This window comes from Kryptolebias marmoratus, linkage group LG3, assembly GCF_001649575.2.
Source record: "Kryptolebias marmoratus isolate JLee-2015 linkage group LG3, ASM164957v2, whole genome shotgun sequence".
NCBI classification, from domain to species: domain Eukaryota; kingdom Metazoa; phylum Chordata; class Actinopteri; order Cyprinodontiformes; family Rivulidae; genus Kryptolebias; species Kryptolebias marmoratus.
The window spans coordinates 22,411,683-22,431,272 of record NC_051432.1 but is presented as its reverse complement, the minus strand read 5'-3'; the positions used below and the strand labels follow the sequence as shown (position 1 = coordinate 22,431,272).

At 38.2% G+C, this 19,590-nt stretch overlaps 2 protein-coding genes across 2 annotated transcripts; one reads left to right on the top strand and one right to left on the bottom strand.

The window, feature by feature from the left end:
• Positions 1-1,311: 1,311 nt before the first annotated feature.
• On the bottom strand, positions 1,312-8,860 carry tmed1b (transmembrane p24 trafficking protein 1b). The gene is made up of 5 exons (XM_017425588.3): positions 8,571-8,860; positions 5,609-5,706; positions 5,315-5,504; positions 2,217-2,384; positions 1,312-2,083 (listed from the first exon to the last, which is right to left on the bottom strand). The coding sequence occupies exons 1-5, from the start codon at positions 8,766-8,768 to the stop codon at positions 2,033-2,035; spliced, it is 705 nt and encodes a 234-aa protein (XP_017281077.1). The 5' UTR covers positions 8,769-8,860; the 3' UTR covers positions 1,312-2,032.
• A 6,827-nt stretch (positions 8,861-15,687) lies between these two features.
• Positions 15,688-18,455, top strand: LOC108241477 (tumor necrosis factor ligand superfamily member 14). Its single transcript, XM_017425627.3, has 7 exons — positions 15,688-16,040; positions 16,334-16,598; positions 17,180-17,233; positions 17,323-17,356; positions 17,512-17,574; positions 17,699-17,936; positions 18,056-18,455. The coding sequence occupies exons 2-7, from the start codon at positions 16,392-16,394 to the stop codon at positions 18,243-18,245; spliced, it is 786 nt and encodes a 261-aa protein (XP_017281116.1). The 5' UTR covers positions 15,688-16,040; positions 16,334-16,391; the 3' UTR covers positions 18,246-18,455.
• The last annotated feature ends 1,135 nt before the right edge of the window (positions 18,456-19,590 follow it).

Here is a 19,590-nt window from a genome sequence, read left to right as displayed (position 1 = left end):
TGAGAACAGAAACTCGTCTCTACTTTGTATGCAGCTCAGCCATACCGTCCCTACTCTACGATGGAGCGGTGGTCGCCATGGCAACTGTAGTCGCCGCTGGCAACGCACTCTATAGATGGTGCAGTTAGCTGCTCTGAGGCTATAAAAGCGTCACTGGTGGGTTTTTATTTGTAACGTTCGCTTTCCGCAGAATCAGAAACTAACTGGAAGAATTATTTCCGTGGTCCTCTCCCACAGGCGACCTCCACAAGTCCCTTCTCGCCCAAACCAGTGGTGACAGGAAGTCTCATGTCGCCTCGCAGCGGCTTGGCCGACAGGACTCCACCGGAGGAGCTTTAGACGGGAAGGTTCTGCTCTAAAAACTGGTTTCTGGGAAACATTAAGAGGCCTGACTGAAGCTGTGTCGTTGCCTCAAACTGTCAGTCTGAAGACCAAACTGCTGATGATCTCTGGAAAATTTAAAGAAAAAGAAAATATCCCTGAGCAAAGTGTTCCGAACAAATTTATATACACTGTGTATAAATCTGTTTTTCTTTGTGTTTATAAAGGTTTGGGTTTTGATTCTTTCTGTAGATTCTGTCAAACCTGATGATCTGAAATTAAAAAAGTCAAAATGCACAAAGTAATGAGGAATCTTGTTTATGTTTTGATTTTAGAAACCTCTTTCAAGCTAAAGAACTGAACACAAAATGCAATTTTTTTCTGTAAAAGATGGTGTAAACCAGAAAACTGCAGTCTGTGAAAATCTAGGGAGGATGCCAAGTGCTGAACAAATGCTGAAATCTGTCGAAGAGGCTGAAACTGAATTTTTAAAAAGTTTTATACAAGATGAATACAAAAGGTTCAATTAGCAAACCAAAGGCTAAAACCAACAGAACAGCTAAAATGAAGTTTTAAAGGGATTTGAGGATTTCTCCAATTTGATGAGGAAAAAAAATACTGTACATAAAATTAAATATTCCTAAAAAAAACAAGTCATAGCCGTAATGTCCTTAATGAGCTGAACAGTTTGATATCTGAATGACTAAAACAGCTGAAGACGTTAGTCCAAAAACTCTTGACTCAACATTACAGGAGATTAATCCATGCCCAGAAATGATCATTTAATTCTGTTAAAAGAATCTGAGCCAATTTACGGTCGATGTCAGACAGTTTGAGTGGTTTTGTTAACGTAACACAAAACCTAATGCTCAAAATACAACATTTTTCCCAAAATATGTGCCATAAAAAAGCAAGTCAAGATTGGTTTTGTAGCTTTTCAAGTAATATATTTTTTCTAAGTTAATTCTGTTAAAAAAACAACTCAAAACCTTTGTGTAAAAAAAACCCTTTTATTATGAATAAGTCCAATGAAAACCTGATTTGTTTTGTCTTACAGAAAATGTAAACAAACTGGACAAAATCAAATCGTTGCCACTTGAACATACGTCAGTTTGAACTCAAAGATGAAATCTTTAAAACACATTTCACAATGACGTTTCATAACACGCCGAAGTGACGCTCACAGATGCTCGCGAGGGAGTGAACACATGAACGTTAAAAGGCAATAACGCTGAAAGTCTTCCCTCTTTCTTACTTCACTTGATTGTTTAATAAAAAAAAAATAACACAACAAATGTCAGTATGGACACATAAAAACATCGGTACCCTTTAAAAATCACCAGAAAGAAGTCAGTAACCAACTTAAATCACAGCTGAAATGGCAGTCTGAAGCCGTAAAAACCACAAGAACAAACACCATTGCACATTATCCTCCGTAAATCAGCAAAGTGGCGTCATGAATGACTTTCCACCTTTAATGGTTTTTTTACCTTCACGCAAAAATTCCAACATCTGTAAGCAGTTGCGGAAGTGTAAATTACGACAAGCGTTTCCTCATCGGTTTGTGGTGAGAGCTGACATTAAAGGCACTAAATCAAATGAACTTCAACTTCCTTAATCCCTTAACCGTTTTATTACCTTTGATGGTTTAATAAAATCTCATTATTGCTAACAAACTATTCTGTCCTGTACGGCTTGCGCAACGGCCCCTCTATGTGTAGACCCTCCGCTTGTCGTCGAACAGTTTGCGGACGGTGTAGACCTGCGAGAAAACAGAGCAAGGAATCGGGTTACAGCTGCGTGACAGGGTGAGGTGTAGCTGCGCGGCTGCACGGGGGGGGGGTTTGAGGTGAAGCTGCGCAGCTGCACAGGGGGGTCGTCGGGGGTTTGCTCACCTGGGTCAAGGCCACACCCAGCATCACCAGCACGCTGGCACATGACCAGAACGAGACCCTCCACAGGTTGTCCTCCAGAAGGTTCCGATCCCGAGCCTCAAACGCTCGCAGCACGGTCTGCATCTGCCGGCTGCGCTCCAAACGCTTGTGCAGAGAGTCCATGGACTCCTGACGGGGTTAAAGTCACAAAGATGGAGGAAAACAAGTTGAAAAGAAGTTTTGTTTTGAGAGTTTGAGCTTTCGTAGCACAGCTGATTCTGACTAATCTTCTCTAAATTCATCTCAACCACAGGACTTAGATGTCTGATGTACTTCAGTCAAAGGAATAAGATTATGGAATAATTTGGATAGTGATTATAAAAATGCTGTTTAATTTATTAAAGAAATGTGAAGTTGTATAATTTGTATTTGCAAGAGTTACTGTTTGAGGAGTTGAATTTTTTGTTTCGTTTTATTTAATTATTACTGTTTGAAATTAATATTATTTTTTGAAAATAGGGGCAGATAATAAAAGATTTTTTTCTTCTTCTGCTACCTTTCATTTTATTTTGTAAATTGCATTTTATTTGTATTTTTTTTAAATGAAATGAAATCAATAAAGCTGCTTAACTTAACTTAATTGTCAACACGTAATACCGCTTCATGCAGTGGTTTAATTTAGCTACTCTGCTGAAAATCTGATGTTTCCAGAGGGTCTCAGTGGTTAACAGTCTTCATGTCCACCAGGAGAGGGGAACCTCTGACCTCAGAGCCCTTTTATCTGGTCCAAAGCACGATTTCAAACAAATAAAGAAAATAATAGAAAACTCAAGAGGGGAAAAAATATTAACAATCAATAAAACTGTCAGTAATGCATATATCCGAGCCAGGATCAGAGTCAGTGAACACAACATGAGTGGCGAAGCGTCAATGGAAGATAAAAGTGTTGGTCATGACAGCTGTGAAAAAAGTAAGGTTGCAGAATGCCGTATTTTCAGGAGAAATGCAAGAGATGAGCTTTTTGTTGAAGTGAAACACAAACCCGTGTGTTTAGTTTGTGGCGAGGCGCTGGAGGGGACGAAGAAGTCCAACCTGAAGCGGCATTATGGAAGAAAACATGTTGAACTGGAGGAGCTAAGGGGCCAGACGCCAGACTGATAAACGTCTGAGTCCAAAAAAAAGATATGTTAAATTGAAAATCATTTGAATTACACACCATCTATGGTGCATGCCTCATTTTTGGAGGTATTTTATTGTGAATAGTTTATTTTGTTTTTAAAGGCAGAAACTGTTCAAACAAAAGAAAAGAAAAAACACCTACAAACTAAAACTTTGTAATGTTTGCATGAATAAATACACACAAAGAAACTGATAACTTGGAGTGTATCAGTTTATAAATGTAGCATCATTTGGGTTTATAAACTGAGTGTGGCACTCGGAGGACTTTCTATGAATTTAAACGAACAAGTGAAGCCCAATGATGTTCTACCAGGGTTTCAGAAATCATTAAAAAATACTCCGCATTTCTAAATAAAGAAGACATTAAACAAATGACATGATGGGGTTTTCCCCCATCGGAGCTGTTCAGTTCAGGTTCGTCCATATTTACACACAAAGTCTTTAAATGTGGACCGGTGGAGTCCAAACTTTTAAAAAAAAAACTTTCCTTGAAACAATTTTCAGCTAAATGAGCGTAAACAATTCTTAGAATACTCATGAAATAACTTTCAGACAAAAATGTGGTTCTCTAAACTAAGAAAAAGATCAATTTTAAACTATTTTGAACCCAACAGAGCAAATAACTCAAACAATAATTAAGGTTTATCTGCCTGCTTCTTTGATCAGCTGTTAATTTAAAAATAGCTCAAACTGTATTTTTCGTGACAATTTTTTCCAAATTGTCAGCAAGTCCCGTGATGAGACCAAAACCAACGTTACATTTGTTTTTTAAGAATTTCCCACTTCCCCCAGCTTCTCTGTCGGGGTTGAGAGAAGCTCCATTTGTTCCCACTGATGAAAAGAAAAACAAGAATGGACAAAGAAGGAGATCTATGATTCCTCTTTTTGGAAATAATGCCGAACACTCAAAAGGCAGTGGTGACAAAACCATTTTTTAGACGTGAACAAGTACACACTTTTTTAAAAAACAACAGAAACGGTTATAATATTTATAGTGCTGTAAAACAGGATTCACCCCCGTATAGATTTCTTCTGTTTTTGCTTTTTTTTTGTCACACTTACATGTTTCAGATCAGCAAATAAACGAGTAAATAAAAATGCAGTTTTTTAAATTATAATTTCACTTATTAATGGTAACTTGGCCTCAAACCTAATAACTGGTTGTGCCACCTTTAACTGCAGCTCCTGCAATCAGGAGGCTGCGGAGGAACCTTCTGCTGCAGAACTCAAGCGTTCTTCATCTTAAAGGTCACAAACGGACGGCTGGACAGTCTCCGGATTTCATGGTTCCATCAGTTCAGACAAGTCATCCAGATCCGGAAGCAGCAAAGCAGCCCCAGACCATCACACTGTTGACTGTCAGTATGATGCTCTTTTTCGGAAATGCTGTGTTGTCAAAGCTCCCCTTTCATCTCATTCGTGCACAGAATTATTTCCCCTGAAGTCTTGGGGATCATCAAGATGTTTTTTGGGCGAATGTGAGATGGTTTTGGCCTTGGAACTCTCCCTTGGAAGCCATTTTTGCCCTTCATCCCTTTCCTTTTGTTGAATCATAAACATCCTGAGTCATGTGAGGCCTGCAGGGCTTCAGATGATGTTTGGAGCCTCCTGGATGAGTCACCGTTTGTACAGCTGGAGTAACTTTGGTCGGTCAGCCAGTCCTGGGAAGGTTCACCACTGGTTCAGTTTCTTTTTCACATACGGTCGGGACAACTTATTTCTCTGAATAAATGAAATCCTCATATGGAAACTGCCTTTTGAATTTACTCAGGTTATCTTTGTCTGATAATAACATTTGTTTGCTGATCTGAAAACAGTTAAATATGACAAAAAGCAAATGTAATGAGGTCAAAACCTTTTTCACAGCACTGTACGCTCAGGTCTAGCCAGAGTCAGACTTGCACAGATGCCAGATTTAGTCTGAATTTCATGCAGCTCACCCTGATGTCGTCCAGCTTGTACTCCAGCAGGTTTCCGTCGGGCTCCTCCAACCCGGGCCACTCGTCATCCCCGCCCACGTCGCCCCCCTGACCCTCGATGATGATCTCAAAGAACACCATCTTCTCTGAGAAGCGGCTGAAGCTGTTGTCGAAGCAGATTTCGTAGTCTCCCTCCTCTGTGGGCTCCACTCTGGAAGAGCGCAAAGACAAAAATAAATCAATCAAAATAAACAGGTTTAAACACCACAGGCGTGGTCGGTAACATGAACGTGACGATGGGTTCGGGCCACTCACACGTGGACTCCGTCAGAATGGCGAGATTCAATGATGACCCGGACTCCATGAGGGGAGAGGATGGTGAAGTCGACGTCCATGCCAGCACCTGCTATAACCTGCAAACACACACACACACACACATTTACAGTGTGTTACCAAGTTTATTTAACATTCGGAATACCCTTTAAAAAACAAAAAATAAGAATGAAACAGAGAAAGGACAAACAGCTGCAATTTTGTGGGACTCTCCTATAGGATTTTATGCTGTTTTTTTCTCATCCCTTATATTGCTGCAGCACCACTTGTCACATTCTGTCAGCCCATTTCAGCTCCTGTCTATTTAAGCCCCTCTTCCCAAAAGGCCTAATCTGCCCTGATTGGCCTGCTGGATAAAAATGCGAGGCAGCTGCTCTCTCTTTGTTTAAAGACGTGCCAAACAAGCTCCCGGGGCACTTCCTATGCAAATACGTTTTATGAGTGATGTTGTCAACTTCTGGACGTTCTGCCACTCCGCAAAAAGAAAAGCGTGCCGGGTAGTTCAGCAGAAGTGTCATCTGTCAGAGTTTAAAACTTTCTGCAGACTCGGGGATTGGGGATAACAAACACACTGTGGGGCTTATTTTTTTTAAACAAGTTAATTTATTTTACCGAAACTTTGTCTTAATAGGTTTCATTTTTAAGCTGAACCTAAAAACTTGGCTTGCAAAGTCAAAAACCCATCTTCTTTAAATTCTGTGGAACACGGCATTAGGTTAAGAAAACGGAAATTCACAAGAACTAGATCATTAATACTGAAATAACAAAACATGTATTTAATACTTCGCAGTAAATCTATACTGGGCTGGTTTATGTTGGCTAAGTAAACGAGTTTCATAACTAAGATTTGTTTTTCTAAAACAGAAATAAAGATCCATTCGCATCGCTTTGAAATTTGCTGCTATAGTGAATTGTGGACCATTCTGTCGATTTCTTTCATACAAGGATGTTTAAATAAGTTTAATGAGATCATTAAAAAAAAGTATTTAAGAGTTTCCCCTGAAATCATTTAGAGAACTTTATCAAGTCTTATCTTGGGCGCCACTTGGACACATTCGGGTCATTTCAGCTCATTCGGGCTTCTCTTTATGCCAATTTATGCTGCAGCTCATGCACTCTCCCTCTTGTTGCTCAGAAGTTGCTCTTCAGTCTCCTTGATAAAGCGAACCCCTTAAGTGTACATCAAGAAGATAAAGTGCAAAGATTACAAGGCTTCTGGAGAAGCTCTGGGTAAACAAAGGCGAAAACTTTGCAGAAGCCTACATGGAGCTCACATTTCGGAGCAGCTTTAGGCTGACAAGAATGATGGATGAGCGAAGGATTCCTCATTTGCTAATGACTTTCCTGCATCTTTAATGAGAGGAGCTAAAATGAAAGGGGGGGAAAATGGGAGTAAACAAGGAGAACTGCTAGCATGAGATGAACAGAACCCTTTTCGTTCGTATGTCTGATTAAACAGGTTCTAAATGGGTTTCCTTTTGCAACTTACTTAACTTTGGCTTCTAAATTTAAAACCAATCGCACCTGTGTTTCAGTTTTCCTTCATATTATTTTAATGCACAGAAAAAAGGAATTAGAAACATCCACGGGCCAGGGTTCGGGTTACAAAGACAGAAGCTAATGTTTGGGGAAAAAAAAAAACTAAAATCAGGGGAAAAAAAGCGTAGTATCTTGATGACTAAAGAGAGAGTAAACAAACAAAACCCAAACTTGCAGTTCGTGAGTGTGTCACTGTCAACGAGATTGGACAGAAAAGCAGAACTGAAACTGACGAAAACTAATCTGACCTTAAACGAGAAGGGACAAAGAGTAGCTACAAAGAACCTCATGTCTGCTAAACATATTACAAATACTTATCGTAATAAGTGTTATCATATTGTTCATAAATCTAATGTAGAGCTCATCACTTCCTCAAAGCACTTGTCCTAAATACGTTGAATACGTCGTAAATATTTCGTGTTTATTTTGAATACTGATTGAATAAAAGGTTATTTTGATATAAAAGTCAGATGAAAACGAAGCACCGTCAAACATTTTCAGCAGAGACGAAAATTAACGCCACCAACACTGAGACTTTCCCACTAAACAAACAAACTGCCCTCCAAGGCAACAACTTCTAATGGTGCGATGCGTTCCTACATAAAGCACCTTTAAACAGACGCCTGAATGGTGCTGAAACAGTTCGCTTACTGATTCTCAAAAGGTTATTTTTAAATATTTTTTCAAAGCAGAAATTATTACACTTGTGTAAAGTGTCTCAAACATTATCTTCAATAAACCTCATTTAGAGATACGGTTTACTTTTTGAAACAGGTGATATGGATATGGCTGTTTCTGCTTTTTTTTTATTTTTTAACATTTTACAAGAATTACTGAGATTAAATCTTATACTTCAACAAACCATGGCAGCTTTATTTCCTGCTGTAGATAAAAAGAGTTCATGTGGTTCAAGTTAAAAACACTTAAACCACAAATTATAGCACTAGTTAGTAAATATAAATGTTTCAGTTTGTGATGCTGTTCCTGAAAAACCAGCCTTTCATGTGTTCCCAGGAAATCCTTCCTGGACAGGAAGTCTAAAGCTCCAGGATGTGTTTGACTGACTCATTGTGGTAATGTGGTGGCTTATCACATATTCTAGGTTTTGTATTATTTTGTGATTTTACTGTAGGATAAATCCCGGCGTTGCGAATTCTACTCACACAGATTTAGCTTTGATTGATAAATTTTCAGGATTACACAACTTTTTATTGAAAGGGGTGCCCCACTGGTTACTTTAACTTGTACAAATAACGGAGTAATATGATATAATGCCTAAAATACACAGTTTAATGCATGCATCAACAGTGCATTTTAAGCACTATTAAAAAAAATCTTTCAGGAGTTGTGTACCTAGTTGTGGAGACAGAGAGTGATTGTGTTTGCTAACCACACTCCTATTTACCTGATATTCGACCTCCATCGTACCGTTCTTTATTGCTGTCTGATAGAAACACTCGGATCTTCCGGCTGGTAGCAGGAACGTAAACTCGCTGTCTTGGCTCGGCCGGAAGCAGCGCACGGAAGCAGCACACCACAGAATGACTACTGCCAGACCAAGCAGGCGTCCTCCGGGCTTTATTTTCATCCGGAGAGCACCCATGGTGAGAAATATTTCCAAACTCAGGGCTATCTGAGCGCAGCCATCACCTTCACATCCGCCTTCCGCAGCAGAACTTTGCGGTGTTCTGGTTGGATAGCGGCGGCAGCGCTGCGGACCAATCAGAGAAGGAAGCGTAGCAGGGCTAATCCAATCACAGCAAGGCTGAGGTTTTGACTCGGAGCCATCCCGGAAGTGTTGTTTATTGACGCAGGGGCGTTGTTCGGATCTCAAAACACTGGGGGCTTAAACCCAGACCAGAAATATTTCGATTTTAATAATAATTTAATTTTTCTGTGTGTTTATTACAGTATAAAAACTTCTGCTTACTTTGTGCTATTTTGGCCATTTTTATATCAAAACGTTCAGCTCATTCAGTATGTGGGTGCTTTGATGTTTAGTTTTTCAACTATGATACTTTTATAAAGATTTTATATTATTTACAAATATTTCTTTCTAGAAACCCAATGATATCGCTTCACTTCCTTCAAAAGCATTGTTTCTCTTTGAAATCTGCTTCACAATACTTGCTTTATTTTTGTCTTTGTATGTTATTTTTTAGTTCTTAGCTACTGTTATGCTAATTTCTTTTAGTTAGAGTGTTGCTACTTTTAGCATTTAGTGAGCCTTTTCTCTACTTTTAGCTTTTAGAAAACCTTTTGCTACTTTAACTCTCCCCTAGCCTTCAGGTCAATTTGACTCAAAGTTACAAGGGCCTCTCTTTAGAAAGGCTTCAGGAGGGTTAAGCTGGCATTTTGCTACTTTTGGCTTTAGCTAGCATTAACAACTCAATAATAGTTTTTTTCAGCAAATTTCAACTTGGTCATTCAACACTCAGCATTCACAATGTATTTTTTAGAGAAAAAGCAATTCCTCTGGTTTAATAATGGTAACAATGTTTTAAACCATCCATCCATCCATCCACTGTCATGGGGGAGCCTGTGCATGTCGAGTTATTCGATGACAAAATTAAAATGTCTGCTTATCTAATGATGCAATAACAAATTAATGAAAATATAAGTTGATTTCTAAAGCCACTGTTTGATGATCACATTAGATCCTAAAAGCACATTATTTATTTATTGTTACTTGCTCAAACCTCATCAAATACTTAAAAACCATAGGCTTTGTTTAACATTAAGTATGAGAATACCACAGAAATATAAGGCCATTTGTCACAAATGTTAACCCTTTCCTCTCATTATAGTCTGTTATTTCTAGGCTTACCACAACCTCAACAAATATTTGACCTAAATAAACAGACACTGTTTGTCATTTTGACAAAGAGCAAAAAAACTGTGGATAAAAGCTTCAAATGTCACAAACGGGAGCTAAGGGAATTAACGTCAACATTAGGGACATTTGTATTTAAAAACGAGAAACAGGTATTAATTTTATTGAAAGTGAAAGTGTGTGTGGGGGGGGTACTGGCCAGTGGTTGGGAAGAATGGACTATTTACTGAATGTTATTCCCCTACTTTCCTTTTACCATGTTTTCTGTTGGAAAAACTCGTCAGAATTTATGACAAGCTCAAGATGGAAAATGAAAACGAAGTGACAAATTTGTTTTTCTTTCCATATTTTTAATTTTATAAATGCTAGTATACTGAATTCAACTTTACAGAACTGACTGGATGTACTGGATTTAATTTGACTTTGTTTACTCTCCTTTCATCTCTAAATACTGAAGGGACAAAAACAGAATAAAAAGGAGAATTAAGAGGGCTAAAGGGGATCAGGCACATATTTGACATTAAAGTGTAAAGGCAAGGGGGAAGAATATTCAACACACTTGAACAATTATTATATTTGTTGATTCAGGATCCCGTCTGTTGGAGAATTTCCCCGTTTCGTAAATCTGATAGTCCAACCAGTTGTCATCAGTCATGACGTATATGTTAAAATCATGTTCATATTATAATTAGAGGAAGTAAATAATGTTTAGCTATGATTACAAAACCACAATGACATTTGCCAGTGGGACATTTCTAACACTTTGTCCAATGTCTTGTGGTAATCTATATTATGACATTTGAATGTGCAGCTAAATAAATACTGTTATCAGGACTGACACTCCCTATTGTTTTTATTTAGGGTGATCAACACATCACAGGATTACCATAATCTAGTAATGTATATGATCTGAAAGGAAGCAATGAAAAACTGGTACAGTTGAACAGTTGAACATTTTTGAAAATCAGTTTGTCTTGTATTTTTCTGTTTCATTATGTTTACACAGCAGTGTGTTTTGCATTAAATTACCTGCAGTGTGTCTATAAATAATTTGTAGCACCCCTCCCCCATCCTTTGCAAAAACCTGAATTTATGTATTTTTTTGCTTAATTTTTTTTTTGGATGCACAATCATCAAAAATACTGTTATTATAGTGAATTGTTTGTTGCAGCTAACCTGTAAACTGTAGTAAAAACTGTTCACTTTTTCAAACATCATGCTATGCTCTTAGGGACTTTCCCTGTCCTTTGGTGTGTTGTTTTTTGTTACACATGAAAAATAAACGGAAAACCCCCAGTTCACCCCATTTTTGCCCCAGAAAAGGAACTGATCCTGAGCTGTTGCTATTACCTGTTTGCAGACATTTGTTTTTACTAAAATGCCACCAGTGTAAAAACTACACATATCAATGTGTGCATACTTCCTACTTAGATATATGTCATACCAGATGCTTTGAGCATATTTGGTTTGTATTACTTTATCATGACCTTTAACCAGTTCCCAGGGGCATCACTAGAGGTGGAGGTAATACAAATTTTAATTTAGATTTTCAGTTTATTTGTCAGGGACAGTGCATAATGATAAATAATATTGTAAATGTGCCACAATTAGCCTAAAGGTTATTTTACAGTAGCTGAGGAGTTAGGAAATAGGATTCCGCCTTAAATTGCAAGGACTACAATGAAGCTCTTGTCTATGTAAACAAAACCACTAAATTCAAATTCATAATTTAGATGTTCCTAGAAAAATAAACTGAGTTTATTAATCAAAATAATTCTGGTATAAAATCCAGCGCTGTTATTGTATATGTGCGCAACATTTCACTAGCGGTTAAAACACAAAAACAGGGCCTATTAACATTAGATCATTATTGCAATTTTATATATTGTCTGTTCAAAATATACAGCATATTTTATATCTATATTCAGGTAGGAGTCTACACTGCCTGTGTGCATTTCTTATTATCCTTTATTAACCATGCACATCCCACTGAGATCACAGATCTCTTTTTTAAATGAAGGCCTGGGCCTGAAGGCAGCGTAACACACATGTTATTAGACTTTAGAGTTTACTGCACAGGCGCAGACAAGTTTGTTTTAACCCTTTAAAGAACAAAAATCCCTCAAAAGTCACTGAAACAACTTGAAACTGACAAAAGCAATAAAAGGAAAAAAATGACTAAAAATCAGCTAATGGAAATCTGACATTGCTTTTGAATGATGCTTCAGAATAATTATTTTAAAAATGATAATAATGATCATGGTGTGTAACGCACGAACCACAGAAAGCTTTGAAAGAAAATGATTGACAGCTTGTTATGATTGAAGGCTATAAGACCATCTCCAAGCAGCCTGATGTTTCTGTGACTACAGCTGCACATTTTATGTCCACAGGACTGTGGTCAACCTCGCAGAATGTGGCCACATGAAAAGAAATGATGACAAATTGAAGAATTGGATAGTACAAATGGTTACCAAAGAGCCTAGAACAACTTCCAAAGAGATCAGAGGGGAGCTTCAAGGTCAAGATACGTACATCAGTTTTAAATCAAACTATTGGTCACTGCTTGAGCCAAAGTAGACTTAGACCACTGAGGAGGACACCAAATCATACAAAAGCAAGACTGGAATTGGCCAAAATGTATATTAACAAGCTACAAAGCTTCTGAGTGAATGTCCTTTGGACAGATGAGACAAAACTTGACGTTTTTGGCAACAAGTCCCATCAGCTTTATGTTTACAAACTAAAAAAATTAAGAAATCAAAGAAAAGAACACGGCACCTGCAGTGAAACATGGAGGAGGCTCGGTTATGTTCTGGGGCTGCTTCTGGCACAGGGCGTGTCAAATCTGTGCTGGCTACAATGAAATCTCAAGACTATCAAGGCATTCTGGACTGAAATGTGCCGCCCAGAGTCAGAAAACTTGGTCTCAGTTACAGGTCATGGGTTCTCCAACAGGATAATGACTCAAATAATACATCTAAAAACACACAAGAATGGTTTACAACCAAACACTGGACTATTCTGAAGTGGCCTTCTGAGCCCTGATCTAAATCCTGCTGAACATCTGTGGAAGGATCTGAAACATGCAGTCTGGAGAAGGAACCTTTCAAACCTGAGACAATCGAAGCAGTTTGCTTATGAGGAGTGGGACAAAATACCTGTGGACAGGTGCAGAAGTCTCAGAGAGAGTTACAGAAATCACTTAATTACCTTAAAAGGTTGTTTGACAAATTTAAAGTTAACTGTGTCATCCTTTTTTTCAAGGCCAGTTTCAATAGTTTGGTGTTTAAAATAATTCTGTTGAATCAAATCAAAAGCAATGACTGATCATTTTTACATTTTTCAAACTTCTGTTAATTTCAAGTTATTTCAATGACCTTTGTAAGTTTTGTTTCTTTAACGAAAGTGTATCTGTTATTGGTTTTATTATATTCCGATTCATATTTTTATTCATATGGGTGTTCAGGGTCATATAAATCCACACCCTGGACTGAAACGTGTAAGCTCAGGTTTGAGCTTACATTTAAGACCATTGATGTCTTACTCATTCTTAAGATTTGATTATCTGCTTCCTCATCTCTTAAATTTATTCAGGGAATTGACTCAATGTTTGACTCAACAAATAAAATCTAACAGGAAAAAATAAGGAAGTGGCGACCATTTACATCTAAAAAGGCAAAAGTCCGCTTTCTGACTACGGAAACCACTTTTTTGGCCACTGACTTCACATCACAACTTTCAATCTTTTAAATTTTCTCAAAGATTGTTAGTTTTTTATTTTATTTTTATTTTTGGCTAAACGAAATGGGCTACAAAATGCAACCTCACTGCCAAATAGCAGCAACACTTTCATATCTATTTCTGTTTTATTGTTTATAAAGAAATGTTGATCTCTGAGACTCGCATGGGAACTTGTAGCTCTGGGTCATGCGAGTTCTTACTAACGCTGCATTCAACAAGCCGCAACCTCAGAAGCAACTCTAACCCACACAACTGTAGACTTCCTTCAGTCCTCCCTGAATCTTTTATCTGCGCTGAACACAATGTTCATGCACCGTGCCTGTGTGTGATGTAGGAATTTACAGTGTGTGGGCTGTAAGTAAGTCAGAGTGAATGGTGTCGCCTCACCATATGGAGAGCGTCATGTCAAACTGCCCCCTCCTACGACAGGCAGAAAAAAAGAAGCACACGGGTTTCTCACAGCTTTACAGAAACAAACCCCAAAGTGTAAACGGGGTAAAAAAGACTTCTCTTTTTACTTTTAATATTGGCACATTTCATTTGGCTTTTAATTGGTTGGGAATGAGAAAAAATGTGCATCAAAATCCAAAAAGCCCCTTATGAAATTAGAGAAGTGACTGTCTACACCTACAGTATGCTTAAAGCGAAAACATCCTGATGACACATCATAAGTAATGTAGTAAATATGATGAATCACTAATAAAACTGAACAAAGCATTGACTATAAATGTATTTAAAAAAATATTGCCTAACACCACAAAAGACGGCTCATTATGTAATTATCTGTGTGTGTTTATCTGTCTGTTAGCAAAATATTAAATGAACCAGTGATTACAGTTTGATAAAATTCTCAGAAAGCAATCACTGGATGCACCTCATTAACTTTTCTTGAGTCAGCTCATTGTAAACTGGCCACCATATGTTATCAGCATTAAAAATCACAAAAATTGGCTATTACTCAGTCTTTTTCACTGATGCTGGTCTAAGATTTGATTCAGTTGTAGCTGAGGGTCTTTACCAACACATACTTTGAGCATTACCACACTGCATAAGATTGGGCTTCTCAACTGGTGGCCCGGGGACCAACGGGTGAGCTTACCCTGGCTCACTGATGAGTTAAATGACAAAACAAAATACCCTACATAAATCTGTAAGAGAAACACTCAAATACCTGATAGACCTATTCAGCTCAGTCCACTTTTTAATGAGTTAGTTTAAAATACAACTAGATTTTAAATTGTAAATTAAATTTATGTAATAACAATAATTGTCCGACTCTTGTGCTGTTGGCTCTCAGTAACTGTGAGCAAGTTAGTTGAATAGTCCTGGCATAAGAGCTTTGTTTAAAACTTCAGCATGAAAGCCAGTGGGCAATATCCATTCACTCAAGAAATACTGATTATATTTAAAATGAAAATCACCGTTGCCAGTTGTCTGTAATATGTGTTCAATCACTGCAAGTTGTTGCTGCTCAGAGAACCACCAGGACAAAGTAAACAGCGAAACGCCTCACCTAAGGTGTGTTTACAGATGTACCGTATGTAAGAAAGCGTTTTGCCTGACAGTCTGAAACGAGTGGTAAAACAGGTGAGCCCTGCTGAGGGTGGTGCTGCGGGGCTGTGGTAACAGCTCAACGTAGCGGTCAAAACAACGGATGTCAATTTAGGAGCATGAATCTCTGTGTTGAGTTTACCGTGAGGTCTAGCAGCATCGAAATAGGTCAAATGTGTTACCTCTGTTAGAAAAATGAGACTGCAGGTTTCTCAGAAACTGATACAGAGACAACAGTACGCCTACAGGCACAAAAGAAAAGGAGAAAATAAAGCGAAAGTGTACTAAAAACTTCATAGAAAAGAAGGGAGAAAATACAGAAAAGGAAGTGTCAGCTGTTGGTTGATAACTTCAGTAGGGAGTGTCCCTCAGACATGAACACACACACACACACATAAACCACTCACTCTCTCTGTATACTTCTTCCCCATGTTATCTTCATTTCCTCTTCACAATAGCTTGCTTTAAAAGCAATACAAGTGACACTTGACAGCAGGCAAGCGACTACGAGTCATGTGGGAGGACTCAAATGTGTACTCTTAGAGGACTTAGCTTAGTCAGAAGATAAAACACTGAGCAAAAACAAACACTGAAGGTGGAAGAGATTTGTTTAATTGCGAAGCCTGAAAATGTGTTAGGAGTGCACGTGCCGGTCAGGATTACAACCGAGCTTCAGAGGACTGAGAGACAACCACCCTGTGCTGCTGACTGGTTGACTGAAACGTGGAGGAACATTTCAAATCCAAGGTAATTTTCCCCGAACAGCCTCGAGAACAAAGTGAAAAAGATGTATACACGTCTTTTTGATTCAGTAAAACGCCTGCAGCCCTTCTTGTTGAAATAGGATATGTAGAAACCACTTTGTTTCTCAGAACTGGATTGCATCGCATGTAGCTGCTGTAAGCAAGGCAAACTACATTTTTGGCACTGCGTGTGTTTTGATGCTCTGCCACTCTGTTCTTATCTCCTTTATCTCTCATCTTTCTTTTTTTCCCTCCCTGTTTGTTCACTTTACTTAACCACATATATTTTTTTTTCAGGACCTCATTTTCTGCTTCACATTCGACCATTAGTCCTTACATCTCTGGTGGATTGTGAATGAGTGAGATGTCAGAGAGAGGTACAGGTCCCCCACCGCAGGTGTTTGTGGTGGACAGCCAGGCCAGCTACATCCCAATGCCCAGTGGCAAGAAATCAAAGTGGACCCAAGAGGGGATGAAGATTCTTCTCCTGCTGCTGGGATTGTGCATGCTGGGACTCGTGATTGAGGGATATTTAATCTACAAAGTTTACCAAAAAGCCGAGGTAAGGATGATGCCTAATTGGGTGTGTGTGCTCGTGTGTGTGTGTGTGTGTGTCTGCTAGAGTGAAAGAAGACTCTGTTGGGCTTGGGGTGACTGGAAATTCCTTTGCTCAGTAATTCCCATATAGACTCCTACGTCATACCAAGACACACTGTTACAGAAGTTTCTTCATTGGTCATCATTTACTAATGTGTCAAGTGACTGCTATCTGTAGTTGTACTTCCTTATTCTTGCTCTCCTAAGTGCCAACAGATTGCTCTGACTTTACTTTTAGTTTCATCATGCTGTTTGTTACAAACCTGCCTCGTGCTTTCTGCACCACAGTTTAAGAAAAAAAAAAAAAAAGACAGACCGGTTTGTTGAAACTTAGAAGCTTAAAGCAAAAAGTCTGAACCAGTCGTTGTTGTTTCCCAACTAAAAGTCCCATTTCTACACCTAACATGTACAAACAGCTCCATTGGTTACAGGCTATTGCAAGAGGCTTTCTGTTTTTACATGCATCTTCAAACATCCACCTTTCAATAACAATTTTATTCACTTCGATGATTTTAATTTTTTTTACGTCTTCTTTTTTTCTTTTAGGCACTTTCTCTTATGTCTCTGTGCCATAACTCATCCACTTCCTCTGGACAGCAGGTAATTATCCATGATCAGTAATCAAATTTTGAGTCAACTTTGCCATTGCTGAATATTTGACTTTTAACTCGTTGTTTTTCTTATTTCAGGTTGGCACCATTTCACGCCAAATAGGACATAAAGGTAGGAGTTAGTTACTCTTCATTTTCACCTGTTAGTGAGTTTCAGATAAGTGGGTCTTCTGCAAAAAAAACATAAAATAGGTGATTGCTGATGCGTTATTTTGGTTGGTTTATTTGTTGATAAACTAACAGATCTGACTTTTTTGTCATGAACAGAGTCCAATGAGATTTCCCAGTTGTGGCCGAATGATCATCGGAAGCCTTTTGCACATTTAATGGGTAGGAGTTCTTGCAAACACTCAAATCTTAAACCTGTCAATAAAATCAGTAGGTAAAGTTTACTCTGCCATATCCTTGTTTTTAATGTCCAAATTTTTGACTTTTTACTAAATCTTTACTGCAGGTTCCAGAAACTCAGCAAATTGGGTGAACAATGTGGTGCAATGGGAAAAGGTTAGTGAGTCCGAGACCTACAAAATGAAATATGAAGATGGTCAGCTGATGATTGAGGAGGAAGGTATATACTACCTGTACTCTAAAGTGGAATTCAACGCTGCAAAGAACTGTGAAGTTATCTCCCACAACATGATGAAGAGAACCAAGGCTTATGACAACCCCTTAGACCTCATGAAGTCAAAAAGGTAGGTCTTTGTAATAGTTTTTACTTCCTTTGTCCTATTTCCTGTTGCTATAGATCTGCTTAATTGTTTTCCAACTTCAGCACTGAGTGGATTTTGTTTTGTTATATTTATTTTTTCAGTAATCGCTGCTTTCGCTCAAAACATTCAAGTGAGAACAACTCAAATGGGGAGGACCTGAAGAGCAGTTTCCTGGCAGGAATTTACCGCCTGGAGAGAGGGGATAAAATTTATGTCACACTGAGCAATCAACAGAACACAACTTTACCGTCTAATGAAAACTTCATGGGAGCCTTTATGATATCACAGTAGACAAGTATGGAACCATATTTGTGCCAGTTTATTCTGTGTTTTTTGTATACAGGATACATAATCTAATATAGACTGCATTTAATGTATGTATTTCACATGTGAGTACAAACTGAAAAGTTTTCATTTGAAAGTATCTGATATTCAGAATGAACAAGTCTAAATGATATTATATTAAGTATTTTATTGTTTAAATAAAAATCTATTGTAAAACAAACGAACAAAAAAGACGTGGTCTTCAGTTCCCGACAACATAACAAGGTCGATGAAAAGGCTTTTTGAAAATGTTAAGTCTGAGAATGAGAGATAAGATGTTTATTTTCTTCTCACGTATTGTGCTGAGGTTGGAACCAGCTTGGATACCTTCAGTAGACTGATTAACCACAATCGACCCACAATACACAGCTGCAGGTTTACAGATATGCAACCAAGTCAAACGCCCCGCAGGCAGTGCGTCTGTGTAAATATGTGTGTGTGTGAAAAGCAGGATGTGGTTGAGTAAGGATGCACTAAGGAGGAGGAGGTGGGGGATGCTTAGCTGCTGACTCAGCTCTTCTCACACTTTACACAAGACAGTTTCATAAACGTTTCACTGTTTCAAATGGAAAAAAAGAAAGAAAATTACAGAAGTAGTGCTATGACAAAGACAAAGAAGCAAGTAGAAAAAGAAAGATTTGGCAGACAGTAAGGGATTCTGACAGGAAATATAAAATGAAAAATGACTTTAGTTTAAAAAGCCCAACCAAGGACTGAGTTTTCAACATCCTTAGGCTAGACAACCTCTGTACAGAGGAAAGGTGGCATTGTTCTAACATGCAGCATCGTTTATTGCGCTGTTTTTGTCAAATAAAATCCAACTAATCTAAAAAGAAAGCAAATAAAAAACTAAATCTCAAAGATAAACAAGTGAGCTAAGCAGCACAGCACAGCACAGGAAACCATGCACACAGGTAGAAAGAGTCAGGTAACCAAATCACCACTGAAACACATAAGTGAGTGGAAAGATTGACCTCAGATGGTTTTGATAATTTGGGTCACTTCCTGCTGCGAGAGACACTGATAAACATCTTTGCATCTTGGTGAAACAAGCACACCAGCGCACCTTGCAAACATAAACTCTCTGGTCTGAGTGTAAAAACACAAACTTCAATGTGTTTAAAAAAAATATAATAATCTCTCTGAATCTTATCAAGTGTTCTGCACAAATGCTGCAATTTGAAATAGTTCCACGGTACTTGATCTGTACATAATTGTTTCTTTATTAAGTTAGTTTATGCTTACATATTGCTAAAATGCAAATGAGTCTTTGAAGACTGCAAGTTTGCATTCATAAAATTAGAAAGTTTCT